Raw genomic sequence first — 24,115 nt, forward strand, 5'->3', positions numbered from 1 at the left:
CTGCTTTCCAGCGAGCACACCAAGTCCGTTCAGGCCGCAATTGATGGGCACAGTTTTTTGAAATTATTGTTTACCAGAATTTAGCACTTAAAATGTCGACGGAATCACAGGCATCACCGCCCCTCCCTCCTCCCTTCAATAACACCACCCCACCTCCAACGCTTCTCGCCCAAGGTGCCGAAGCGCGGCTCTACAAAACCACCTACCTCACCCCTTCGATCCCCGCCGCGCTGAAAATCCGTCCGTCAAAACCCTATCGCCATGTGATTCTTGACCGACGTCTAACAAAGCAACGAATCCTGCACGAGGCGCGATGTTTGGCTCGGCTCCGGCGCGAAGGGGTGCCCGTCCCCGCCGTGCTGGCGCTGGACTGGGAGGGCCCGCTGAACACCGCGACTGGTGAGCGATCAGTAGGCGCGTGGCTGTTGATGGAATGGATTGAAGGCCCGTCGGTGCGGGCAGTGCTGGAGAAGTGGGAGGCTTGGGTTAAGCGGGCGTCGACGGAGCGGGAGCAGAGGGGAGAAACATTCACGGTGTCGGCAGAGGAGGATGCGCGAGTAATTGATTTGATGGCCCGCATCGGCCAAGCAGTCGGACACATGCATCGCGTGGGCATCGTCCATGGAGATCTTACGACAAGCAATCTGATTCTACGTCCCTTGCCTGGCTCGCCGCCTGGGCAGGTCGAGGAGTCCTCCGATGCTGATAAGGAGCCACCGTCTTTGGAGGGCGAGATCGTGCTAATTGATTTTGGCCTGGCGATGCAGAGTGTGCATGAGGAGGATCGTGCTGTCGATCTGTATGTCTTGGAGCGTGCGATTGGCAGCACGCACCCCCGGACAGAACGCTATTTCAGCGAGGTTCTTCAGGCATACCGACAGAGCTTTAAGGGTGCTAGTACTGTCCTCCGCAGACTGGAGGAGGTACGCATGCGTGGACGCAAGAGGAGTATGATAGGATAGGGAAATTGCACTCGTTATGACGTTCATTCGATTAGCCGAACGATGGTGTCTTTTTTGTTGGATAATACCTGGCCTATCTACGCCGAACAACCTGAACGCCACCGCTTTAATGAGCAAATTGGAAAAGAATTTCGAACAAATCAAGCCCGGTCATCAGTGCGGATGCAACGGCCGACTTCTGCCAGCGCAAAGTATCCCTTATTCTCAATCACGCCACGATCCTTGACGACGGCAGTGTACTTGATAACCCATTGCGGTTCAATGTCACCATTCAAATCCCCGTCTGCTTGCGGAGAGGACGCAAGGATTCCGGCATTCTTTTCTCCTGGCCCGAGCAACTCCCGTGTCGTCCCTGGCGGAAGGATATCGGTACAATCGTTGTGGGTGAGCAGTTCGATCTTTTCCTGCTTAGCATACAAGATGAGCGACTTGGGCACCACGCAGCAGTCCTTCACATTGATCTGGTCGACTGAAGGACGGATCCGCGTATGTGGGAGGAATCTCATGAGTCGGTCCGAGCCAAACTCCGCCACGCCCAATTGCCTTATCTTTCCGCTCTCTACCAGCGACTCTAATTTATGCCACGTTCTGACTTGACTGTCAAAGTCGTCCGCATGCTCCCCGTCGCCGCTCCCAGCGCTGGCGCTACCAGCCCGAAACTGATCGTCATCGTCCTCCGGTTCATCATCGGCATCAAAGGATACGCCGGGGAAGGAAACAATCAATAGATCGATTGAATCGACATGTAATTCCTTCAATACTAAATCGATCGCCTGGCAGGTATGGGCGCATCTCCTTGACGCCGGAATCCCCGGAAGGTAGAATAGCTTCACCGTGATATAGTATTGATCTCGCTCTTCCGCCAGACCCGACTGCGAGAAATTGACGGCGGGGATATACAACGTGTCACCCTCGGCCCTGGTCCATGATGGAATCCCTTGGTTGCAGGCGGCTGGGGCACCCTGCCGTGCGGCCAGGATATTGGATCGGAGACCGTTTATCAGTTCTACATTGGACTTTTCACCCATTGACCGGACCACCGAGGGCCCTGTGGTCATGATATTTCTGGTTTGAGCATTTTGTCAGATTGAGATATATGAATGCATAGAAGAGTCAATGGCGGGGTAAGCTGGTAATGAACTGGGTTACTCACGACGTGGATAAAATGAATTTCATGGTCGGAGAATTCAAGCAACAATCCAACGTGTTCGAGCAACCAACATAAAATCAATAACTTTGCACAAAGTCATCAGCAGATCGTCCAACCCTCACCGAGCCTTTCAGAACCCCTCTGATTTCTAATAATGTAGCGATGCAAAAGATGCAAACAACGATGCGGGGAGTGGATGTCAGTGATTATGTCAGATACGAAGCTTCGTCACCAGATTCGGTTATATATTTAGTTTGTATATTTCCTATAATAGTTTAGTGTGATCGGCAACCCCTCAGAGGCTCGGTGCGCTGATCCAATCGTGCTTCGGCAACCACAAGCTCAGCTCCCCTGATCATACTCAGGCAAAGGGACAAATTGAAATTCCAATTGTCCGCGTGCTCCCGAAGCCCGCTCATTCCGTTTTGGTACATGGCAATCCATCTGTTTAATCAGTCGTGCGACTGATTTCTTCCTCTCCTCTACCTGCTCCCGGCAAGCAACGCCCAAGGGAGACCCTATTTCTCACTAGGAAAGACCTATATTATGGCGTGGTACTCAGTTCTACCAGAAAATCTGAGCGCGCTGGAGGCATGGATTGCCAAGTTCTTTGTACGCTTCCTTGATTCAAACCCTTAAGCTTTAACATCGTATGATGTTCTGACCACCTTTATTGACAGATCGTCCTCGGACTCATTACCATGGGTCCTTGGGCCGCCCTCGTTGTGTTCGACTTCGTATACTATATCCTCCGCGTCACAACGTATGAGCTCCCTATTATCGGTGGTCGTGCACGCGGGCGAAGAAAGCCGCGCGCCCCATCACTAACGGAACGGCCAAATGGGCGGCGGCGGGCATTTAGCTGGACTGGTGAACAAGCGGACTCAGTTACGGAACGGCCGGTATCTAGGAGGAATAAGAATCGATAGTTTTGTACGGATATTTAAGGGCTGAAGGCGTTGGGAGCTCGGGTTTTTGTCGGCGCTTTTCTGATATTGGTGGCATTCGGGTGGAGGGTTTGTTCATAGCATAGTCGGCTTTGGGGTTTGCATAGTTTTTGCATTCTACGCAGGCGAGTCTCATATCTGTCATATCTAACATCTGTACTATGATGGTAATCATAATGCAGATATCAGTTCGCAGCTCTGATAAAGCTTCGGGTCAAGCTTCGTGTAGACTTTCCAAGTTGGGTAAACGTGGAATGCATCCGCATGGAGCACACGCGGGGAAAAATAGGTTATTCTCGGTCATGAGGCCGATAAGACACGAGCATCCGGTAGCACAAGTAGCAATCTCACCATGCTCGTACTTCGAGATACAGTCGTAACTCTTCTACGATCAGAGTCACGGCATGGATACAGATGCGATCCGGCAGTCTCTCCCACCATGGCTACTGCAGCTCGCCGCAGACAAGGTGCAATTGATTGTCTCAACGGCGATAATATTGCTGCTTTCGTTGATTCAAATAGTAATCTATATCATCTAACAGCTCCATGAACGAGCATGCTAACGTGATCCGTTGCAGCGCAAATCACTCCAGTCGAGAAAGCAGCAGCGCTCTCTAGAGCCAGAACAAGGCTACCCTCCCATCGAGTCTCTGCCTGACTTCGACTGGAGCCAAACCGAGCCGATCAAACTGCGGCCTTTCAAGCCCAAGTATAATCTTACAATGGGTGATACATAATCCTGCTCAGAAAGAGCTGGCCTATACTGATAATTTTGAATCAGCGCTCGAAACCCTCGACCCATCGGAGTTGATCCTCATGGACAAAACGTATAAAGACCGGCTCCTCTACCGGCGCTCTCTGCTGCACAGGCATCACGACATCGTGGTTGCCACGCACAACGAGGACAAGGACCCGCGAGTTCGCGCCGCGGTGTGCGAGCTATACCGGTTCTTGTTTGCGACGTACCTGCCACGCCGATACCCAGACATGTTTCGACTTCATGAGGTCGCTGCGACGGACACGGGCCGTGACAGCAACTACATGTTCGAGAACTGCGTGATGGGCGAGACGTATCCCGCCGAAGTACCGCGGGAGATGGCCACGGAGCAAGCGCTGGAGACGATCCTGAAGAACGTCGATGAAGACTATCTCATTCTCCTCCCGGATCCTACCACATCTAGTACCGGAGAGGAGGATGCATCATCCCCTGACGATGTCCAAACGAAATACACCCTCTACGCCTACGAAACCTGCTACCCAGCAGGCTTCAACCCGCGGGAGAAAATCGGCCGCCGCCTCGCTGCCATCCACGGACCCGTGCCAGGGTACAAGGCGAAACTCGAACGTAGCATGGACCGGTTCTTTGATCGTATTGAGGTCGGCAAGTTCGTCAAGCGCGCCAATTGGGGGATTATGGCGGGTAAAGACGTCGAGTTGTTTGCTGCGTTTGGTGGGTTGCATGGAAGTAAGGAAGATGAGGTGGAGAATGAGAAGATCCCGGAAGGTGAGCTGGATCTATCGTCGGTACGTTCCATCCTTCCTGGAGAGAAGAGAATATCGCTGATTGCATAGACGTTTCTCCGATGTGAACGCCAAACTCTCCATCGTCTGCCCAAGTCTCGCGCTTTGGTTTTTGGATTCCATACGTATACGTATCCCATCGCGGAGATCAAAGCGGAAGGCTTGGGCGAAGAGCTCGCCGCCGCCATTGACGGACTGAAGACCGGAAATGTGCCGGAGATCCATACATACAAGCGCGCGCCCGTCTGGGCAAACGCCATCAAGGCGTACCTGCGAGATCAACAATAATAAATTTCAACACCTTTTGACCATTCCATTACCCAGTTCCGTAGTTTTTTTATGCACACGCCAGGGTATTATTTTCACAGTCTCTCCAACACCTTGAGCAGATCAGCCAATACTCCCATGGCGGTGACCTCGCCGCCAGCGCCACTGCCCTGAACAATTAACGGGTTACTGCCGTATCGTTTCGTGTAGAAACTAATGATATTGTCGCTGCCCTTGAGATTCGCAATCGCGCTGTCCTTGTCAAACTGCTGCAGACCAACCTTGACCTCCTTCTTGCCGACATCCACGCTGCCGACATACCGGACGACCTTGCCAGCCAGCTCGGCCTTCGTCTTGAGGTCGGCCATACGACTATCGAACTCGGGGAGTCGCTTCATGAACTCGTCGATGCCCGCGGCAGTGCTCGGGATCGAGGCCAGCTCCTCGGGGATCAGCGAGTCGATGGGAAACGAATCCGGGCTTGGCACCTCCAGGCCCACAATCCGTGCCAGGATGGTCAGCTTGCGCGCGACGTCCATGCCGTTCAAATCATCGCGCGGGTCGGGCTCTGTATAGCCCAGCTCCTTAGCTTCACGGACCACCTCGCTCCACTGCTTGGCCGGCGGAGCAGATGAAGAGGGGCCGACAGGAGCAAAAGTGTTGAAGAGGAAGGAGAGCGTTCCGGAGAAGACGCCCTCAATGCGCGTCACTTCATCGCCAGTAGCGACCAGGTCCCGAAGCGTGGAGATGACGGGCAGTCCAGCACCGACGGTGCTCTCATGGTAGACAAGAGCGTTGCCGCGCGCAGCAGACTCGAAAATATCCTTCCATAGCGACAGGTCAGAGGAGAAGCCTTTCTTATTGGGCGTGACAATGGAGATGCCCGCCCGCAGAAATTGCGGGTATGCGCTAGCTAGGGCCGGGTCGGAGGTATTGTCGACCAGCACTGAACGTCCAGGGACCGAGGTCAGGTGCGAAATGATCTCCGATGGGCTCAATGGGCCGGATTTGGTAAGACCAGCTGTGGAAGACGCCGTCTGCCAGTCAGCTGCGGGGATGGCGGGAGAGAATGACGGAGCGGGTGACAGCAGAGTCTGTGATGAGCGAGCAAGCAGAACGATTGACGGCGCATTGGGCAGTCGAGACAATTGCTTCAGGAATGCCGTGCCAACGCCGCCAACGCCTAGGACAGTCAGATCAAGCTATTCAGGAAACAGTGTACAGCGGAAAGGAAGACTAACCGATGATGCCAAGATAGACCGGTTTCGAGGGCATTGTCGCAATTGATTTGTGACTGCTTCAATCAGGCGAATATGAGAGGACTTCAGCAATCTAACGCGAGGAAAAGACCACAATGAGGTCAGTCAATCGAAACGATTTTCTTCGATTCCGATCGCGGGGTACGACCACGACAATGCGGGCCGAAGAGGGCGCGTCGTTGATTGGTGGATTATCGCGGGGTGCGAATTGAGGTTTAATGAAAATTTCACACTGGTCAATAGTTTGCAAATCTTTAGCCAGTAAAAACGCGATATTTACTCTGCTAGTCCCAAATAATTGGCTGGATTCAGTGCAAATCCACTACAGCCCACTGACTACAAATTTGAAGCATACCAGAAGATCATTGAGCTTTCGAGCTTGTAAGACCCAGCTCCAAGTCCAACTTCGCCGCTGAAACAGCACCACCACTATGTCCTCCAACAAGCCCTCCTCCTCATCGTCAATATACGGAACCAAGCGACCAAAATTAGATGCCCCGCCAAAAGACCTCCACTCCTCCTCTGGGCTCGCCTTCTCGACGCAACTCTCATCTCTCATCAACAACTCCGCAGCCAGCACAGACCGCACGACCCATGGACGTGCGCGGCCATCCAAGTCGACGAACAAAACAGACATCTTCAGCGTACACAATAAAGGCGTCAAGAAGCGCGCCGCGGCCGACGAGGCGGCAGCGGACTCCCAACAACAGGTTCACCAAACTAGCGACACCATCGGTGATGTCGATGCCGCGACGCTGAGCCGCTCAAGGCGGCGGATGGAAGAGAAGGCGCAGATTTACGAAGAACTTCGAAAGGGCCATCATCTTGCAGCAGATAGCAGTGATGAGGAGGACGAGCGGGATGAGCATGCGGCAAGGTTACGGCGGAAAGAGAGGAATGCGCTGGTGGATTTTGACCGGAAGTGGGCGGAGGAAGAGGCTGAGAAAGAAGAGGAGGAAGATGATGAAGTAAAGAGAGAGAATGAAGATGACACTGAATCGCTCGTTGAATACGAAGATGAGTTCGGTCGCACGCGAAAAGGTACCCGCGCTGAAGCGGAACGTGCCGCGCGGATGAGGGCGGACGAGCTTGTGGAAGAGGATGGGCTATATATCCCCGCTCGTCGAGCGCGGCCCGCACGACCTGAGAAGCTCATCTACGGCGAAACCATCCAGACGCAGGCGTTTAACCCAGATGACGAGATCGCAGCCAAGATGTCCTATCTCGCCTCGCGACGAGACCGCTCCGTCACGCCACCCGAGGAGACGCACTACAATGCAGACTCGGAGGTGCGCACGCGCGGCACGGGTTTCTACGCTTTCTCGCAGGATGCAAAGGAACGCGAGCGGCAGATGGCAGAGTTGCTCAACGCGCGGAAGGAGACGGAGAGGGAACGCGAGGAGCGTCGTCAGCGCCAGGCCGAAAGGCAGAGACTGAAGGAGGAGAGGAGGCAAAAGATCCGCGAACTGCGGAGTAGGCGTCAGGCAGAGAGCTTTCTGGAGGGGTTGGGAAGTGCCATTGCATGATTCATTTTGGTGATTTTCAGGATACCCTTTTGTTCACTTTTGCACTTTGCGGCGTTGCGGATGGATGAGATATAACAGGTATATGCATCGATTTCATGAGTCAGCCCGCCGGAAGAATGTCTCCTTGGCGAACAATCTACATGCGAACCGCCATATACGACAGCTATGTAACATTGAATCGCAGGACATTAACTCGTGATAATGCCTTCATAACTCGTCAATCCGTGAGAAAGGGGGTTTCATCTATATCTCCCCCGAGCAAGGTCATGGATCACCTCGGAGAAGTGATCCGCATCTACAAGCAACTGAAATCAGACATAAAGCATTTATTGATAAGCTAAGGCGAGGAATTACTCACCAAGCCGTGTTGAGAATTTCAAGACAGCCTCGCCTCTACTCGTCCTTGGTGGATTGTACAGCGAGGTGAAGATCTTGCGCCGCAGCTCAGAAAGAATGATTGTGCTGGGGGCGATAAGGCGCATCCATGACCGCGAGTTGAGATGATGGGTTATGAATGCTGTCCAGACTGGTGCCCTGCAATGTGTGAGCACCCAGTACGGAGAAGCCGGTTGAGTCAAGTCAATCTGCTTACCTCTTCATCTCGCCCTCGTGGATAGACGCATGTAACCGCACGGCGCCTGACAGGTGATCCAGGTATATGCGGAGCGTGTGAATGTAATCGTCATCAACGATGAGGCTGCAAGTGTAAGCGAGCCAGTTCAAACAGGCACAAATGGATCGTCATTGCAATACCCTCGAAACAACTCCTCCTCATCCTCTAGTTCATAATCGTAAAGGTTCTCCACCGGCCGATGTGCGTCTTGAGATCGGAGAGCGAGAAACGTGCAAAAGAACGTAACCATTTCTAAAACATCGGTCAGCGGAACATTGGGTACAGACTGGTCTTGAGCACTTACTTTCGATCGTCCGAAACTTCAAAATCAGCCAGGGAACCAACTCTGTCCCCGACCGGCGGCGACGGCACAGTTGCAGAGATGAACCCTCCCGCGTAACTTCCAAGAGATTCAAAGGAAGACAGTAGTACGAACTTCTCGATCGATGGCGGACTTTGCACACCACGCGAGCACGAGAGTCCCTCTCCCGCACAAAAAAGTACACAGTGAGGTTCGATCCGTCGTCGGCCGGACTGCGGTCTCGGTCAGACCCCCAAGTAACGGATCCCAGAGATGCTTGGGTCTTACAGATAGGCAACTTCGTCAAAACCTTCGTTATCAAGCCAGGAGCGAAGGTCTTCGGCCTCATCCCCGAGACACTTGGAACTGGGCGATACAATGAGTCCATGTCCCATTTCTACCCAGAAAGGGAACTGGATACTTGCCTTTCACCGTTCGCGGAAATCCGCGTTTGGGTGATGTCATCAGCAAATACATTCCTGGCCCAATGGTCATTCAAAATAGCGGATGACAAGGACTGGGTCGTTGTCGATGTGGATGTGGGCGAGCCTGGCACTTCAGGTGCCTGCGGTAGCACCCCTCGCGCTGGGGAAGGAGAGATCGGTCTACGGATTCCGCTTCGAGCCCGCTCGTAGGACCGGCGTCTGGATGGATCCCTTCCCCGGCCGTTAGGATTACCAGAGTCCGGGCCGAGGTAGTGATTTGGGCGATTTGTCGCCGGCTCCGTGCGATTCAGGGACAAATTGCCAAGTCGGGCGGCAACCTGGCGATCCTGTTCAGACAGAAGAGTTTTGAGATCATGACGCATTTCTGCCACGAGGGCGGTATCAGCCCTTCCACTGTGAACACAGCATCAGTCCACATTCTCCAAAGTGATGAATTTAGAGTGCATTAATCCTCCTTACCCTTGCAACACCTCTTCTATTTCCATCAGAAACGCCTTGTACGTCGCCAGTAACTTGCTCAGCGGGAAGCGGCACTGCTGTGCAAAAAAGGCACAGATATCCTGCCACACTCGCTCATGGCTAGGAAGAGTGAAAGAAACACCAGTGGCCCGTCTGCCGTCCAGTTGGGATACTGCGTTTGAGATCTCGTCCAAGGTATGCTTCAGGCTGGACATGATCAAAGACACGTCCCACCTTACTAGGTCGAAGTGCTGAACATTACGGTACTTGAGTTTATCAAGACTGTGCAGCGTGGCGCTGATTGCGTAGAGCTTTGCGATCATGTCCGTGATCTCGGGCTTATACTCGGGCAGACGGTCCTTGAAAGGCTGGAGGCCGGCGGCGACGCGTTCGGCGTCGTCGCCCATGCCACGAAGTTGTGTGTCCATCGTCGAGATTTCTCAGTATTCTCTCGTCGGCTATGAGAAGAGACAGGAACGCTTGGGTAAAATCAAGAGACGAATGACAGGGGAGTAACTGCAGCGTAGGATCTGAAACGTGAGGCCAGTATATATTAGGACTGACCCCAACATCTGCTACAAGAATGATCGCATCAGACGAAACTGAAATAACAACAAAGATCGTCAAGAATGTGTTAATACGTAGATTGGCCGCGGGGGCCCAATATGAGTGGGTGTTGGGCGCGCACTCGCAGGATCAATTCCCAGATCCACTGCGGCTACTATTTCATTCATCAACTCAAGTCGGCTAGCTGTCATAACAACCGTATGAAACGCAGAAGGCCGGTATCGAGCAGGTCCCCATGCCGGAAAAATATTGGATAGAGAGCCGGTGGTGTGTGTGTTGACGTGTTCATCTTGTCTGAAGCAAGTGATCGGAGCCCAATAGGATTTCGAAAGATGCAATCATCGAATCAGGGGACAAGCGCTTAGAGATGGAATTTATATACTCGAGTCGTCCTGGCTATGATCGGACGTAGATTTCTGCAAATTTCAAGTCATCTTTTTCCATGGAATTGTTATTATACAAATGTCTGACAGTATTCTGATGAATAATGGAGGCAGAATTCTCCTTTGACAACAAAATGCGGGGAAGGTGTTCTCTCCTTCGCTTTAGCGAAATACTCCCAGTCATCAATATTGACACTGGGATCGAATTCCGGGTTGAAAAACCAAAGATGAGTCCCCCGAAATGAGTGAAAACCAACGACTTCCCGATCGCCAAAGGGTACGGGGGAATGCCCATCGTTGGGGTCTTCTCGCAAGTGCCTTTGGTACGCGGTGACTATCGAAGTGTCGGTCGCGGCGTTGTAGAAGAGGAGCATGCTTCGTTGGAGCCAGCCGCACACGAGCGATTGGGACAGCAGGACAAAATCGCCAGGGATGAAGTCGTATATCCAGCGTGCTGACCAGTTCAATGCGGGATATTCAATCCATCGTGCACTCAGTTTGTCCATCGCGCTGTTGTATGCGACATATAGCATGTCGAAACCATTATTTTCGGCGTGAACTTGGACTATTTGTCGTCGTTGTGCGACACCTTACACTTTTTTAGGTTGTCATGGACACCGTTCCAGACCAGGCGACGACCTGCACGGGCCTGGTGTCAAGCTTCTTCCTTCTCAGCGACCACTTGGTCTGCTCCAGCTGGACCGGGTACGAGTTTGAGTTCCCGGATAGAGTGAACACAGAAAGCACTTCCTTAGCCGTATCCAGGTGGACCAACCACAAATTGTGAAACTTTCCAATTCTCTCCACAACGTCCCAGTAGATATTCCAGATGATTACGGGTTTTGGCTTTGGGCCTTCTTGCAACCTGCAGAACATGATCACTAGGTGATCGTGAACGATGATTTCAGGAGTTGTCCAGAAATGAAATTTCCTTGCGCGATGGACGTTTCCAATCAGATCTTTGACGGTCACAAACCTGCACATAGATTAGACAGAGCTCAATAGGAATTCATGGGAAATCCTACCCATCCGCCGAATACATGACTAGATATTTTGAGGACTACCTGTACGTCTCGATGGGTGCTTTCCTTCTGGTGTACCAAGTCCTTATTCTTCGTTTCGTAAGTTCCATCGTCTGGACGCAGTTGCCAGACTGTGTTTTCCAGCACAGCCTTCGATGACTGCACTGAGGATTACTTATCCCCCTCTTGTCTAACCATGGGACAAGGATCTTTTTAAACGGCCGAACAAACTCGAGGTTCCGTTGCCATCGCAAAACGGAGGCGAACGACCTTACGTCCTTCGTCTCCAATTCGAGGAACGCGAGTGTTGAGCGCAGCGCTTGCTTGATAACTGCGTCAGACGAGAGAATTGACCGCCATCGTTTCGATACCTAGGGTATCTCTTGTCAGGCCACAACAGAGAAACTTTGGGGAATAACAATAATCAGGAATGGGTAGTGTTAACTCGTACCCTCGGGCATCGAAAAATGTCCCGTGGTTCCAGATTCTCCGCGACGAGGAGCAAGACTTGGAGGGGTAAGGAACCGATAATATCAAAGCGTTTCTCGAATCGAAGCTGCTGGACGCGCTGTGCAACTTGTCTCTACTTGTGTTTTTGCAATCGACCCAAAATTGCATGGAGTATGTGTAGCTGTTAGATGAGTAAACTAGCACATGGTATCCGGGCGACATTTCTGCTCGACATACACGCCGCGACGAGTCTGCGGGTCTAGACGATCAAATTCCTTTGCGAATGTCAGAGATATTGCGAGACGCTCCACGGCCGACTGTCCTGGCCATCATTGCAAGTTAATGCTTGAGCAATCAGGAGCTTCACGTCACATCGAGTGTGAAACGCAGCGAGGTTGGGCTTCGACAACCGCAGGGTTGTGCTAAGTAGTACTCCTAGTAGCACTCCGTATTTATTGTCCGTGAATCTCAAGGCTATGCACAGATGCCAGAACTTGTAGGCTTATCGCCAGATACTAGTCAATAGGTTTTAGTGTGCATCCGCATCAAATCAATAACGCTGCTGTTGGGCGTACTACTACGTCAAGGTATCTGGTAATTGACACTCCTTCCCCTGTTGCTCGCGCCAGTTCAATTCCCTGGAGGTTCGAAGTGCGGAGCTTCCAAACTGGAAAGTGGAGCGGAAAGATCCGGATTATGTAATGGCCGCATATGGATCCACCAGTCTGGATTCTGGAGCTGTCTCTGTCCAAAGGGACGGCTTGGGAGAAACACAATTCAAAGCTGGAACATGCCATCCAAGCAGGTCAATCATTGGATACATTTGGAAATTATTATACATTAGTATTGTACATGGATTCTGGAGGAAAACGGTCACAACGACGCATCATCAATTGCGGTCGAGACAGAACTGCATCTCTCTCCCGTTTCTGTTCTTTATCAACTTTACTCGATTGCCCACCTCGTATCGATAGATGTGATTTTCAGCTTTTTTTCGAGGACGGGCCGCGAAGACGACGACGTTGTCGTTTGCCCTCTTCGAATGCAATAAAATATTCCGTGTCTATGATATCATCGCTAGGATTGAATTCCGGATTGAAAAACCAGAGTTGAGTCCCATTGTAAGTGAGTACGCCGAAGACTTTCCCGTCACCAAAGACAAAGGCAGATAATGGGTCGTAGACTTCCTTCATGTGCCGTTGGTACGGGATGATTATTGAAGTATTGTTTTAAGGCGCTGTAGAAGAAGAGCCTCTGTGGCTCCATAAAGCGACAGACAAGTGACGGAATGATTAGGGCAGAACCCCCTATGAGGTTCCCATCCTCCCACATGTCCTGAGGATATTCGATCCATCGCACGCTCAGTTTGTCCATAGCACGATTATATGTGACATACAACATGTCATAATTCTCATTTTTGGCGAGAAATTGGGCTACTTTGTCGCGGCTGTGCAAAATCGTACACTCTTTCCGCTTGCCACGGAGATCCGCCCAAAGTAAGGGTTGGCGACCGGGCGTCGTTAGCTGCACGATCTTTGCGTCCAGCTTCTGCCCATTCAGGGACCATTTGGTTTGCTCCAGCTCGATCGGAAACGAGTCTCCGCATAGGGTGAATACCGTGAGCACGTTCTTAACCGCATCCATGTGGACTAGCCACATATTGCGGAAGTTTCTAATTTTCCGCACATTGTCCTGGACCGTATCCCAGACGACGACTGGCGATACGATATCACTTTGCCTGCAGAACATTACCACTGTGTAGTCCTCAACGATGATCTCGGGAGTCCCGGGGAAACGAAATAGCCTTGCACGATCGTTTGATTCGAACAGATCCTTCACAGTCACGCACCTGCACTGGCACTTAGCGCTAACCCAATACTGGGGAAGGATTATGAAACTCATACCCATCCACGGAGACAATGACTAGATATTTAGGAGCTAATTAGTATGTGCTGACGTTGGCTTCTGTTTCAATGAACCAGTCCTGAACTTTTGCGCCTCGTTCCGTGAGTTCTAGCGTCTGAGCGCATATGCTAAACTCAGCTTCCCAACTCAGCCATGCCTGATTACACTGAACTTGTCTAGCAACTGTGCTTTTCAACCACGGGACAAAAATCTTCTCGAACGGGCGAGCGGACTCCAGATTCCGTCGCCATCGGAAAATGGGGATCGCCGCCTCTATATCCTGGCTGTCCAGTGCGAGAAACTCCTTTGTTTGGAGCAAAGCCTGCGCGATGACAGCATCGGACGAGAGAACTGAACGCCAACGCTTCGACACCTGGGGCGTCTCTTGTCAGGTTATGAGAGTCATGGAGTAGGTAATGTCGAGGTATACCCTCTGGCTGCGGACAATGTCCCATGGTTCCAAGAACTTTGTGACGTGAAGCAGAATATGCAAAGGTGAGAAATCGATAATATCATAGTACTTGTATGGAAGCTGCTCCTTGCGCTCCGCATCTTCTCCCCATTCGGGCTTTTGTAACCCATCAGGAGTTGTGTGGAGTCTGTGTTTGCGTTAGATCATTTTCTCTAGGTGCATTCATCGAGTATGGCTTCCTGCACAACGCAACGAGAATTCTTGCCTAGACGATCAGATTCCTTTGCAATATCTAAGGCGGTTGTATCAGAGGTTCTCCCGTTGGCCATGGTTGTCATGGTAGCAATTGAATGCTTCAGCAATCAATCGCGTAGCGTAAGTTCATTTGAGCTGGGAAGGGATTGCGTGTCGGAGGGAACTACCGATTGGTCCTCCTATTATATGACGTGCATCACCGAGCAAATCCCAAGATGCATTCATTGACACTGCTGAAGATGGGCCACTAATTACTCTCAACGGACACCTTTTGCCTACTGTATGCATTCTACGCACGCGTCCTCTACCCGAGTGCCTGCACTCAACCGTCGCGAAACCCATTGACACAATGCAAACAATGTAAACGGACAGGACAGCTCCGCAGTCACGTGCGCGATGAATTAGCCGCTCCATCGGCCGTCATCGGGCGAGACCCAGATTCGATCCTGGCGGGCCTATCAGCGATGCTGAACCGCAGAGCTACTCTTTAGCTTCTAGGGCTTGCAGCCTGGCTCCGACCGGGGGGATCACCGATCAGCAATCAGGAGCTTGGGCCCGCTTGGTCCATCGATCTAAAATCAGAAACGCCTTGAAGGAAAAAGAGAAAAATAGATCCGAAGTTCAGTACACCCCAGTAAGCACGAGTACCTATCAATAAATCACAGCATAAAAGCACAATACATCGCGAAACCCCGTGATCCCGACCCAGAGACCGTTAGTGATTATAAAGAGAAACGCATACAAGAGATGAAGAGAGGGAGAAAATGCAAGGAGGACGGTCTATCCGGATTCCTCATCATCGTCTCCGCCGCCCGACTGCAAGGATGGTTAGAAACGGGCGTCAGAGAAAGCAACATGGGGGGGGGGGCCTTACGGCGTATTGGGCTTTTTCATCTTCGTAGCGCTTCTTATCAGCTGCGGCCTTGTCCTCATACGGTTTGCGCTCCTCGTCACTTAGGTTCTTCCACATTTCACCAAGTTTGCGGCCCAAAGCACCTGGCAACGACCGTTAGCAGCGCCGTCGCTAATCGGAAAGAATTCACCTACCAAATGCGATGCCGGGGTTCTCTTCACGGACGCGTTCTCGGTTCTCATTGGCAAAGAACATGTATGCGGACAACCCACGCTTGGGCGCGTTGGGGTCTGGCCAGGTCAGTCTCCCTTCAAACCAAATACAATCAGATCGCGCCTACATACCCTTCTTGCGCTTCTCGCCGGCACGGGCCTTGGTCTTGCGCGTCGCCTTTTCCTTCGGCATGATGATAGGCTGGATGAACAGTCAGCGACGGATCCGGAAGTGAGCGAGGCCAATTGGTGGACAAAGTAGAGATTGGAAGCAGGCGACCACGAAAAACACAGAAAAAAGTCAAGAACTGAGTGATGGGAACGAGTGTACGCGGTGGTGGTGCGATGAGAGCTCGAGGGTTGATTTGGCCTAAGAGCGCGGCTGCCAAAACATCACGGGGCATGGCGCGCATGCGGTCGGAAACACCACATGCAAAACCCACCACCACCGCGCAACACGAGGAATATGTTCCCAAGCACCATTAAAGAGCGCAAAATAAAACAGAAAATGAAGAATTCCACATGCTAAATGAAATTCATCAAGCCGGGGGAATGGGTGTGGACAGGGTGTTAAGGGAAGGCATGGGTGAACGCGCACCACGACGAAGGAATGATGGAAATAACTAGTCGCCACGCGTCGAAGAGATGGAATTCGCCAGGAGAAATAAGAAGAAAATCAAAAAGAAAGAAATGGTGGCGGGCGCGTCGAGGCAAAGCAAAAGTAGATCTGGGGTGGAAATTGTATGGGGGTGGGGAGCTCACCTGAAATGCGCAGTGACAGTGCTCTGAGAGAGTACCTTCAGATTTGTATGGGAGAGAGAAAGTATGGGAAAATAGGGGAGAGAGAGGGAAGAGGGAAACCGCAGTAGAAAAGAGCGGGCGCCAGCCTAAGAGGGGGAAACACAGGGAAGCCAGAATTATTACGGAGTCCCTCGTAACTGGACTAGAACTGTAAAGAACTGTGCTCTGACTCCCAAAGAGGGAGCCCGCGCTCGTATCATACGTGTATTGTACCATACTCTGGGCGCCGGAGCTTTGCTGCAGACTGGCGCAGAGAGCCTGTCATTTGCCTGTCAGGTGGTGCGTGGTCCCAGTCCGGCCAAGTCGAGGCCCTTGCCGCGAGCTCCGCGTATTATGACATACATTACCGACGGTTACATACACCCTGGCTGTGATCCAGCACACAGCCAGATTGCCTAACAATCGAGGCAAAATGATGCCAACAGGAGCAGATTCCGAAGATTGCTCCGTATGATCCAGAAATAAGTTTCAAGTTGTGGTTGGAGCCAATATTAATTCCCTCAATGCACAATGGTTGCCCTTACAACGGGTACCAGCACTCCGTATTTGGCTACAGGAATCAGCACGCTCCAAGTGCGACCATCGGGAGTGTACTCATACACTTTGCCGGCCAGAATTCAAAGCGCCAAGGCAATGCCCTCTTGTTTCTGAAGAAAAACTCGCTAACCTTCTTGCAGCCACATCAGAACGCATTCTTTGGATGGATGGCATGCTCCATGCTATTATTTTGGATACTTTATTGGATACACTGGGGCGATTCTTAGCGTGTTTCTGCCAGAAAAAGTGCTACAGGGCTGGGTGTGTCCATGATCCATAAACATCAGCTGAGTTTCATCCGAGCAGATTCACATTACCCGTGATTGTAAGCTGTACGTTAGCTCAACTCGTCCAATACAAGCTGCCGTAGCCGCTCATCACGAGCCCAGTCCACGCCGCTGCCCACAATGACGGCGCTGACAACTTCTTTGATGCGATCGCGCTGAGCGCGGGCTTTCTTGCCTTCCTTTTCGACCTCCTCAATCTGCGACCGAAGAGAATCGTCGTCCACCTCGTCGCGCCATGACGACTGCTGCGAGGTTAGGTGCAGGAGCTGGCTGACAAGCTCCTGGTTGGTTTGTGTGGCCTGCATCGTCTCAACTTCGGCGTCGGAGAGCGCGGCCAGGATGGAGGCTTGCGCGTTGGCCAGATTCTCATGGACCATAGACAGGACGTCGCGTCGGTGGATCAAAGGCAGTAGTGCCCTAATCGGTGATTTTGAGCATTACTGGCCGATGAAGGGAAAACGCGTGGGAATCGAACCTTTCTGCAGGTGTAGTAGCTTTCAAATGAACAGCCTTAAGCACGGGATCCGTCATAAGGACAGTCTCGATCGCCCGCCGGCGGATAGTGTAGCTCGCCCGAGCTTCCAGCAGCTCCTGCTCTGCGACGCGTAGCTGATCCTCCACATCGTCTCCGACTGGCTCCTCGAGCTCTAGACACATGCCTCAGGTCAGTCACGGGGTTCCAGGCGACGTCGCGATTTTCCGCGCACCTTCTTCCAACAAAGCTCGTTCCAGTTCCAGCTCTTGCAGCTGGTCGTAGAGCCGCAGGATCAAAGTTTCCTTGTCGGAGAGCGACAGCGCATCACGCTTGTCATCGGCGGCTAGATCACACAGCGCGGTCTCGGCCTCAGTGAGGTCAGCAGTACGCGGGCCAGACGCCATCGACGGTTACAGAGTGCCCATCGTGGGACCCGTACTCGGATAGAAACCCTTATAGATTATCAGATGATCGCGGAAGAGTAGGTCGAGTGACTGGCGAGCGAGCGGTGTGCACTAAGCCAAGGCGGGTTGCATCAGTCCGACGGGTCAACACATGGACTCGGAGCTCCCTCATATCTTAATTCCTCCATCATCTGCGTCTCAACTGAGCCCTGCGCTCAGCCTGAGAGACCGGATATGTCGCTTCATATATATATAGCTCACACCGGTGAGCTGTTCCTTGCCGATCCGGTGTCGTTTGCCTCGTAAGTGACACGAGTCTCGTTACCGAGCCCCCAAGCTCACGCGACGATAAGCCCAGATGCACTGCGATCATGGATTGCTCGCCAGACATCGATATCGCCTCAGCGACAGATTTTGATGACAGCGCGAGGCAAAAATGTCAAGATTCAAACGCTGGCGACCGAGGTATGAACGATTGTTACAATACAATAGGGCCCGAGTAGATTGCTAAGCAGCGCATAGGATGAGATCTTTGTCTATGACAGGCAGATGATCACCAGCGCGGGCCAGGTTCAGCTCCCCAGGATTCCTCCTCCATCCCCATACCGCCCAGATAACCCTCCGGATACACTGGCGGACCAAAACGACATTCAAGCGTGGCGAAACTTGTATATGGCAAGGCGGGCCTGGGCCCTGCAAGTCGCGGAACGATGCGTGACTATAGATCGGCAAATCCGGGAGCACAACGAGCGAACAAACATCATCAATCGAGCGGTCGGCGTCGCACTCGAGAACCTGAAGTCGCACGTAACAAACCTCCAAAACCGGTTTCAAGAGGCTCAAAACTGGGCAGATGAGCTGGTGCAGGAACAGAAATCAGCATTGGAAGGTTGGCAGAGCGCATGGAACAACCTGAGGACGATCCCGGCAAGAAAGGACATTGCATTCCTCGGCCGACCGCCGACACCAAAGAAGGGCTCGAGGGATCGGGAGACGGGATCGTTGCAGGACTACTTGGATGGCGCGGAAGTTCAGCGCGCAGCATCTCAGGCCCTGGGGGTGTCCCAGGATTTTGCGCGACGAGTCAATGACATCAAATCCGCGGTGAACGGGATAGCGTCAGATACGCAAGTTCTGCTGGATCAAGCACGACCTTCTTCCTTGGAGAATTCTGAGAGCTTGCTCGAGGAAGTAGAGACATTGGCAAAGAAAATGGGCTCTGACTACGAACATATCCTAGGGCTACCGAGGAATCAAAAGAGTCTTGCAAGCATTTCCAGAATGGCCCTGGGTCATACGCGAGATCTGCTACCGTCGCTCAGAGACTGTAGCATTGAGTTACAATCTGGCCTAGAGCAGGCTGTGCAGCGTCGAAACTCAGCAATGGAAGGAGCTGCGCGAACGATGCGGCGAGTGTCGTCACTAGAGTCTCGTCTGGCCAACACTCAGACGCAGATCGTCAACCTGGACGTTGATGGCGATGCATTTGATATCCTCCACGACGTATTCCAATTGCCCATCGTCTACGGCTCCGTCCTAATCGAGGCTGTGCGCCGGCGGGAATGGAATGACAAGTTGAAGACAGATTCGGCGAATCTTGCTGAAGAGATTGCCATCCTCAGGGATGAAGAACAGCGGCGGCGCAGAAAATGGCTCAGGTCCATCGGACATTTGGTCTCTCTTGCGGATGACGCGACCCCCGGGTTAGAGATCAATCTGCAGGGTCAGGGACCCGAGTGGCCCGAGGTGACTCGCAAGGACATTGAATCGTATCTCGAGACGCTCAAGTCCAGAGGGATGACTGAAGAAGTTGACCATCTCAGTCAAATATACGCTGATCTGGACAACCCTACCCGCCAGCAGAGGCGTCGGACAAAGGCATTCAAACAGGGAAGCGTCATCGACATGGGACGGAGCTCACTGTTGCTCCGCGGCGATGATATGGTGCGCAGTCTGAAGGAGGAAAAGGCCAAGTTGGAAGAGAAGCTCAAGGGTTCTGAGAGTCGGATCCGCAAACTGGAAGATTTACTCCATCGACAAAGCCATATAACCCGGCCTCTGAGTGGCAACTTCGGGTCTGACATGCCAACGTCTCCGGCATCCCCTCACCCTGACCCCCTCTCCCGCCGTTCTTCCGTGTCTTCGCGCCGCATGTCGGCCAACCATACAGCTGACGAGAAGGCCCTAGTTCAACGCATCGTGGCGTTGGAGGCGGAACTGAATGCCGAAAGGGAAACTGTGCAAAGGCTGCAGAGAGAAGCCGACGTTGAACGCCGGTCGACTACGGATCGCATGCAGGAAGCGCAGTCCACCAAAGAAGATCTCATCAAGAATTTAGAATCGCGACAGCGGGAGTTTGAGGAGGAGCGCCGGTATTTGGAGTCGGAAGCAAAACAGCTGCGCCACCGCATCGAGGAGCTCGAAGAGGAGCTCTTTCGCGTTCAGGACCAGCATGATCATGAGAAGCAGGAAGCGGAGGAGCGGCTGCAAAAGTTGGCGATGCAACTAGAAGATGCTCGGTCCCAGGCAGCCGACGAGCTGGAGGCTGTCCGATCCGAAGCGGCTGGCCTGCAGGCAGATTACACCGCTGAGAAGAAGCGAGCGGACAATTTATCTGCCGAGCTGGCGGCGCAGCAGGACAAGATAACGTCCCAGGAGGAGACCATCTCGCAACTTCGGAAGCAACTTGAGGACATGGAGAAAGAAAAGCAAGAGAACTTGGGGACGCTGCAGGCAGCTCACTCGAGTCTCTCGCCGGGAGGAACCATTCCGTCAAACTTCTCATCACTGGCCAAGGCGATCGAGATCCTTGCGGAGGGACTAGCGATCCATGCCAAAAGGTCAGAAGAGCAAGCAGCGCAGGCCGCTTCTGAGAAGAAACTACTCGAGGAGCAAGTGCGTACTTTGGAGGTGACTACGGCGGACTTGAAGGACATCGTCGACAAGCATGAGTCCGAGGTATTGCGGTTGCGAAACGAGCTGCAACATGAGCAGTCACAAGCGGCTGTTCTGAGAACTGAGCTTGAGGATGAGCGATCGCAACTCGACCATTTACGTTCCAAATTTGCGGCCGGCGAGACCGGCTCTGAGGTCCTCCGTGAACGCGTTTCCGAGGAAGAACGCAAAGTCGCGAGCCTCTCCCAGAAGCTCGTCCAGGTGAATGCCCAGGCGCACACCGCAGAGGAGGGATTGAAAGAGCTCCATGAGCAACTCAAGGCCATGCAAGAAGCGGAGCAACGTACTCGATCCTTGCTCCAGGCCCGGGGATCACGGGCGCAGGAAGTGTCGCGTCGACTCCATAGCCAGGCGGAGAAGCTGGGTCGCATGCTCCAGCAACTAGGGTTCGCGCTGGTGCAGCAGGATGATCATTACTCCGTGCAGAGGGCGTCCAAGGTCACCGGCACGTCGGAAATGGGCGAAAGCCTGTCAGCGTCGGCGGTCGCGTCGTTGGAGCCGGATCCCACTCCTGTGGCGTGGGTGAACGACGACGATGCCGAAGCTGAGGCAGCGGCATTCTCTGCATTTCTCGAATCACTGGCACGGTTCGATGTCGATATCTTTGGCGATGCCATCGTGAAGCGCGAAAAGGACATTGAAGGCTTGGCGCGCAAGTGGCAGAAGGAGGCACGGTCATACCGGGACAAATACCACCGAGCGCAGAGCGAGGCTCACGACAAGATCGCGTACCGTGGTTTCAAAGAAGGCGACCTGGCACTGTTCCTGCCAACGCGAAACCAATCAATCCGGTCGTGGGCTGCCTTCAACGTCGGAGCACCGCACTATTTCCTGCGCGAGCAGGACGTGCACAAGCTGTCAACGCGCGAGTGGTTGCTGGCGCGGATCACGCGGATCGAGGAACGTGTCGTCGACCTATCGCGGTCGATGAACAACGGCGCCAGTCAAGACCGGCGATCCGTGGCCAGCGGAGATGGCGCGTCCCTGGACGACGAGAACCCGTTCGACCTGTCAGACGGACTACGGTGGTACCTGCTGGACGCGACGGAGGAGAAGCCCGGGGCACCCAGCACGCCGGGCCTGGGCAAGAGCACTGTCGCCTCGGCTCGCGTCGACGCCAAGGGTACTATCCGCATGAAGCGGTCGTCGGTAGGCGGCAATGTCGCCAAAACTCTGTCCAAGAGCCTCGACAGCCGACGCAACAGCAATGCTTCCCGTAAAGGTGCGCCGGGGCCAACAACACCTACAACAGGCCTGGCGCCCGCAACAGCAGAATCAGCAACGGGCGACAACGTGGTGCAGCCGGCCGAGGCAGACGCAGCGTCGGGTCAGACGCCGCGGGACTCGGCAGCCCTTTTCGATGAGGTTCGCCGCGATCTTCTCCGGAGGCCGTGAATCCTCTAATCTATGCTGCCGGAACAGGACTAATACTCCAGGATGTGTGAACAGGCAACAACGGCGGGACACACACAAGCACAAGCACAAGCACAACAAGTGCGCCGAGGCTCTGGATCTGCATCCGGAGCTACAACAATCGCCGCTGCTGCTGCTGCTGCAACAACTTCGAAACCCCCTGAGCAGCAGCACCAACGACGCGCATCGACCGCATCAGCCACGGCGTCGCCGGCATCCCCGACGAGGAAAACGTCCCCGACAAAACGTCGGCCATGGGAACGGCTGTGGTCGGTAGACTATCGATATGAAGAGCGATGACGGGAGTATTATATATATCGACTATGCGACACGATTGATGTTGTTATATATGACTTCCGCATTGGCGACGGGATGGATCTGTACAACGTTGTCGGCGTCGGTAGGTTTAGAAGTCATGGACTGGATCTACTTTGGTCATACTTGGAATCATTGTTCGTCATTCTTCTATAAAACTAGTAATACACGTACTTTTCGTAATAAATGACCGCACAGCGGCTCTTGTTATTATATCGAACCGTAGTTGGTTAATCTAAATCAATGAGATTGCCCTCCATTCCACCCACGTCCCTCCAAAACTGGGCAAAATCCACGCCCTCAGCTTCAAACAGCTGCTTGGCTTCTCGCATGGCCTTGCGCTGACGCTCCGGTGTGAAGCCACCGGGCTGGGTGCTCTCGAACTGGATGAGCTCGACCCAGCGGAAAAACAGATCCTCTTTCCCGATGGAAGCGAGTTTGCGCCGGAACGCGAGCAGCTTGTCGCGACCCTCCTTCTTTTCCTCATCCTCGACCCGCCAGATGAGCCAGCCGTCGTCGTCGGTGTGGACAAGGACGGCGGTGCGGAACTCGTCCAACTGGATCCCTTCGCCGCGGCGGGTCAGGTCAACCAGCTCATGAGCCCGCACCATGGCCGCGTATTCAAGGTCCCAATCTGCGTCGACAAGCACGAATCCACTCTTCTGCAGACGCTGCGGGGCTACCGCTGGAACCACCTTTTCGCGCACCGTCGCCTCGTCCTCGTAAATCCAGCGGTTGCGGGCCAGCTTCTCACTCCATGTCCGACGGCTCCGGCGCACCACAATCTCCCGCGCGCGGAACCCAATCTTCCAGCGCCAGTGCACAGGCCCGCGGATGAAGCGAATTGGCCACGGCAGGAACAGCGTGAAGAGCAGATAGTCCACGGTGAAGATCATGGTGCGGCGCAGGATGATGCGGATGAACTCACCCCACGACAGCGCAGACACGTCCACCGACATCGATGTTTTGTAGCCCAGCACCGCGGCAAACAGCGCGGGATAGACGAATGCGCCATGGTAGATGCGGAATGCGAGAACCAGCGAGATGGCAAAGTTCAAGAGCACCGGTACGATGAAAAGCTGCTTCTTGAACCTGGGCAGGTGGCTGTCGATGTGAATGAGGTAGACATCCTGTGGGGAGAGCGAGTCAAGAAACGGCTGCAGCACCGAGGGCGGCTTGACGAACGGTGTTAGAGGCTTCTGCTGAATCTTTGTCGTGGTCGTCTTCGGTTTGTCAGTCGCGCGGCGTGTTGGTTTGGCCATGATCGCGCTTCACCGTGCAGGTTTTGATGTATTTTGAAAAGTCCGTAATTCGAACATGGCACGGTATTCGAGTTCCCTTTTGGACACGAACTCCCTGGATTGAGCCTTCTTGGAGCTTCGGCTTGAGATGGAATTCAAGGTGAAAGATGTCAGGTA

At 53.2% G+C, this 24,115-nt stretch overlaps 13 protein-coding genes across 13 annotated transcripts; 5 read left to right on the forward strand and 8 right to left on the reverse strand.

The window, feature by feature from the left end:
• Positions 1–92: 92 nt before the first annotated feature.
• VTN49DRAFT_5316 (uncharacterized protein) lies at positions 93–962 on the forward strand (the record flags this gene model as incomplete). Its single annotated transcript, XM_069413360.1, has 1 exon — positions 93–962. One exon carries the CDS (start codon positions 93–95, stop codon positions 960–962), a length of 870 nt encoding a protein of 289 aa, XP_069266551.1.
• Positions 963–1,102: 140 nt separating this feature from the next.
• Positions 1,103–2,138, reverse strand: VTN49DRAFT_5317 (uncharacterized protein; the record flags this gene model as incomplete). Its single annotated transcript, XM_069413361.1, has 2 exons — positions 1,103–2,027; positions 2,116–2,138. The coding sequence occupies 2 exons, from the start codon at positions 2,136–2,138 to the stop codon at positions 1,103–1,105; spliced, it is 948 nt and encodes a 315-aa protein (XP_069266552.1).
• A 520-nt stretch (positions 2,139–2,658) lies between these two features.
• VTN49DRAFT_5318 (uncharacterized protein) lies at positions 2,659–3,041 on the forward strand (the record flags this gene model as incomplete). The annotated part of the gene is made up of 2 exons (XM_069413362.1): positions 2,659–2,724; positions 2,793–3,041. The coding sequence occupies 2 exons, from the start codon at positions 2,659–2,661 to the stop codon at positions 3,039–3,041; spliced, it is 315 nt and encodes a 104-aa protein (XP_069266553.1).
• A 422-nt stretch (positions 3,042–3,463) lies between these two features.
• VTN49DRAFT_5319 (uncharacterized protein) lies at positions 3,464–4,868 on the forward strand (the record flags this gene model as incomplete). The annotated part of the gene is made up of 4 exons (XM_069413363.1): positions 3,464–3,580; positions 3,638–3,785; positions 3,841–4,583; positions 4,632–4,868. The coding sequence occupies 4 exons, from the start codon at positions 3,464–3,466 to the stop codon at positions 4,866–4,868; spliced, it is 1,245 nt and encodes a 414-aa protein (XP_069266554.1).
• A 74-nt stretch (positions 4,869–4,942) lies between these two features.
• On the reverse strand, positions 4,943–6,122 carry VTN49DRAFT_5320 (uncharacterized protein; the record flags this gene model as incomplete). Its single annotated transcript, XM_069413365.1, has 2 exons — positions 4,943–6,030; positions 6,089–6,122. The coding sequence occupies 2 exons, from the start codon at positions 6,120–6,122 to the stop codon at positions 4,943–4,945; spliced, it is 1,122 nt and encodes a 373-aa protein (XP_069266555.1).
• A 415-nt stretch (positions 6,123–6,537) lies between these two features.
• Positions 6,538–7,632, forward strand: VTN49DRAFT_5321 (uncharacterized protein; the record flags this gene model as incomplete). The annotated part of the gene is made up of 1 exon (XM_069413366.1): positions 6,538–7,632. One exon carries the CDS (start codon positions 6,538–6,540, stop codon positions 7,630–7,632), a length of 1,095 nt encoding a protein of 364 aa, XP_069266556.1.
• Positions 7,633–7,871: 239 nt separating this feature from the next.
• Positions 7,872–9,879, reverse strand: VTN49DRAFT_5322 (uncharacterized protein; the record flags this gene model as incomplete). Its single annotated transcript, XM_069413367.1, has 8 exons — positions 7,872–7,927; positions 7,991–8,166; positions 8,225–8,329; positions 8,386–8,497; positions 8,550–8,779; positions 8,835–8,912; positions 8,972–9,385; positions 9,452–9,879. The coding sequence occupies 8 exons, from the start codon at positions 9,877–9,879 to the stop codon at positions 7,872–7,874; spliced, it is 1,599 nt and encodes a 532-aa protein (XP_069266557.1).
• A 1,122-nt stretch (positions 9,880–11,001) lies between these two features.
• Positions 11,002–11,443, reverse strand: VTN49DRAFT_5323 (uncharacterized protein; the record flags this gene model as incomplete). The annotated part of the gene is made up of 2 exons (XM_069413368.1): positions 11,002–11,377; positions 11,427–11,443. The coding sequence occupies 2 exons, from the start codon at positions 11,441–11,443 to the stop codon at positions 11,002–11,004; spliced, it is 393 nt and encodes a 130-aa protein (XP_069266558.1).
• A 65-nt stretch (positions 11,444–11,508) lies between these two features.
• Positions 11,509–14,869, reverse strand: VTN49DRAFT_5324 (uncharacterized protein; the record flags this gene model as incomplete). The annotated part of the gene is made up of 8 exons (XM_069413369.1): positions 11,509–11,554; positions 11,619–11,794; positions 11,875–11,999; positions 13,337–13,722; positions 13,778–13,796; positions 13,944–14,151; positions 14,209–14,377; positions 14,835–14,869. The coding sequence occupies 8 exons, from the start codon at positions 14,867–14,869 to the stop codon at positions 11,509–11,511; spliced, it is 1,164 nt and encodes a 387-aa protein (XP_069266559.1).
• Positions 14,870–15,096: 227 nt separating this feature from the next.
• VTN49DRAFT_5325 (uncharacterized protein) lies at positions 15,097–16,576 on the reverse strand (the record flags this gene model as incomplete). The annotated part of the gene is made up of 6 exons (XM_069413370.1): positions 15,097–15,225; positions 15,320–15,441; positions 15,493–15,588; positions 15,643–15,712; positions 16,273–16,307; positions 16,525–16,576. The coding sequence occupies 6 exons, from the start codon at positions 16,574–16,576 to the stop codon at positions 15,097–15,099; spliced, it is 504 nt and encodes a 167-aa protein (XP_069266560.1).
• Positions 16,577–17,185: 609 nt separating this feature from the next.
• Positions 17,186–18,014, reverse strand: VTN49DRAFT_5326 (uncharacterized protein; the record flags this gene model as incomplete). The annotated part of the gene is made up of 3 exons (XM_069413371.1): positions 17,186–17,552; positions 17,611–17,782; positions 17,843–18,014. The coding sequence occupies 3 exons, from the start codon at positions 18,012–18,014 to the stop codon at positions 17,186–17,188; spliced, it is 711 nt and encodes a 236-aa protein (XP_069266561.1).
• Positions 18,015–18,248: 234 nt separating this feature from the next.
• VTN49DRAFT_5327 (uncharacterized protein) lies at positions 18,249–22,682 on the forward strand (the record flags this gene model as incomplete). The annotated part of the gene is made up of 4 exons (XM_069413372.1): positions 18,249–18,316; positions 18,368–18,479; positions 18,537–22,334; positions 22,419–22,682. The coding sequence occupies 4 exons, from the start codon at positions 18,249–18,251 to the stop codon at positions 22,680–22,682; spliced, it is 4,242 nt and encodes a 1,413-aa protein (XP_069266562.1).
• Positions 22,683–22,927: 245 nt separating this feature from the next.
• VTN49DRAFT_5328 (uncharacterized protein) lies at positions 22,928–23,959 on the reverse strand (the record flags this gene model as incomplete). Its single annotated transcript, XM_069413373.1, has 1 exon — positions 22,928–23,959. One exon carries the CDS (start codon positions 23,957–23,959, stop codon positions 22,928–22,930), a length of 1,032 nt encoding a protein of 343 aa, XP_069266563.1.
• Positions 23,960–24,115: the final 156 nt, after the last annotated feature.

Source organism: Thermomyces lanuginosus (genome assembly GCF_041956635.1).
Source record: "Thermomyces lanuginosus strain ATCC 200065 unplaced genomic scaffold VTN49scaffold_34, whole genome shotgun sequence".
NCBI classification, from domain to species: Eukaryota; Fungi; Ascomycota; class Eurotiomycetes; order Eurotiales; family Trichocomaceae; genus Thermomyces; species Thermomyces lanuginosus.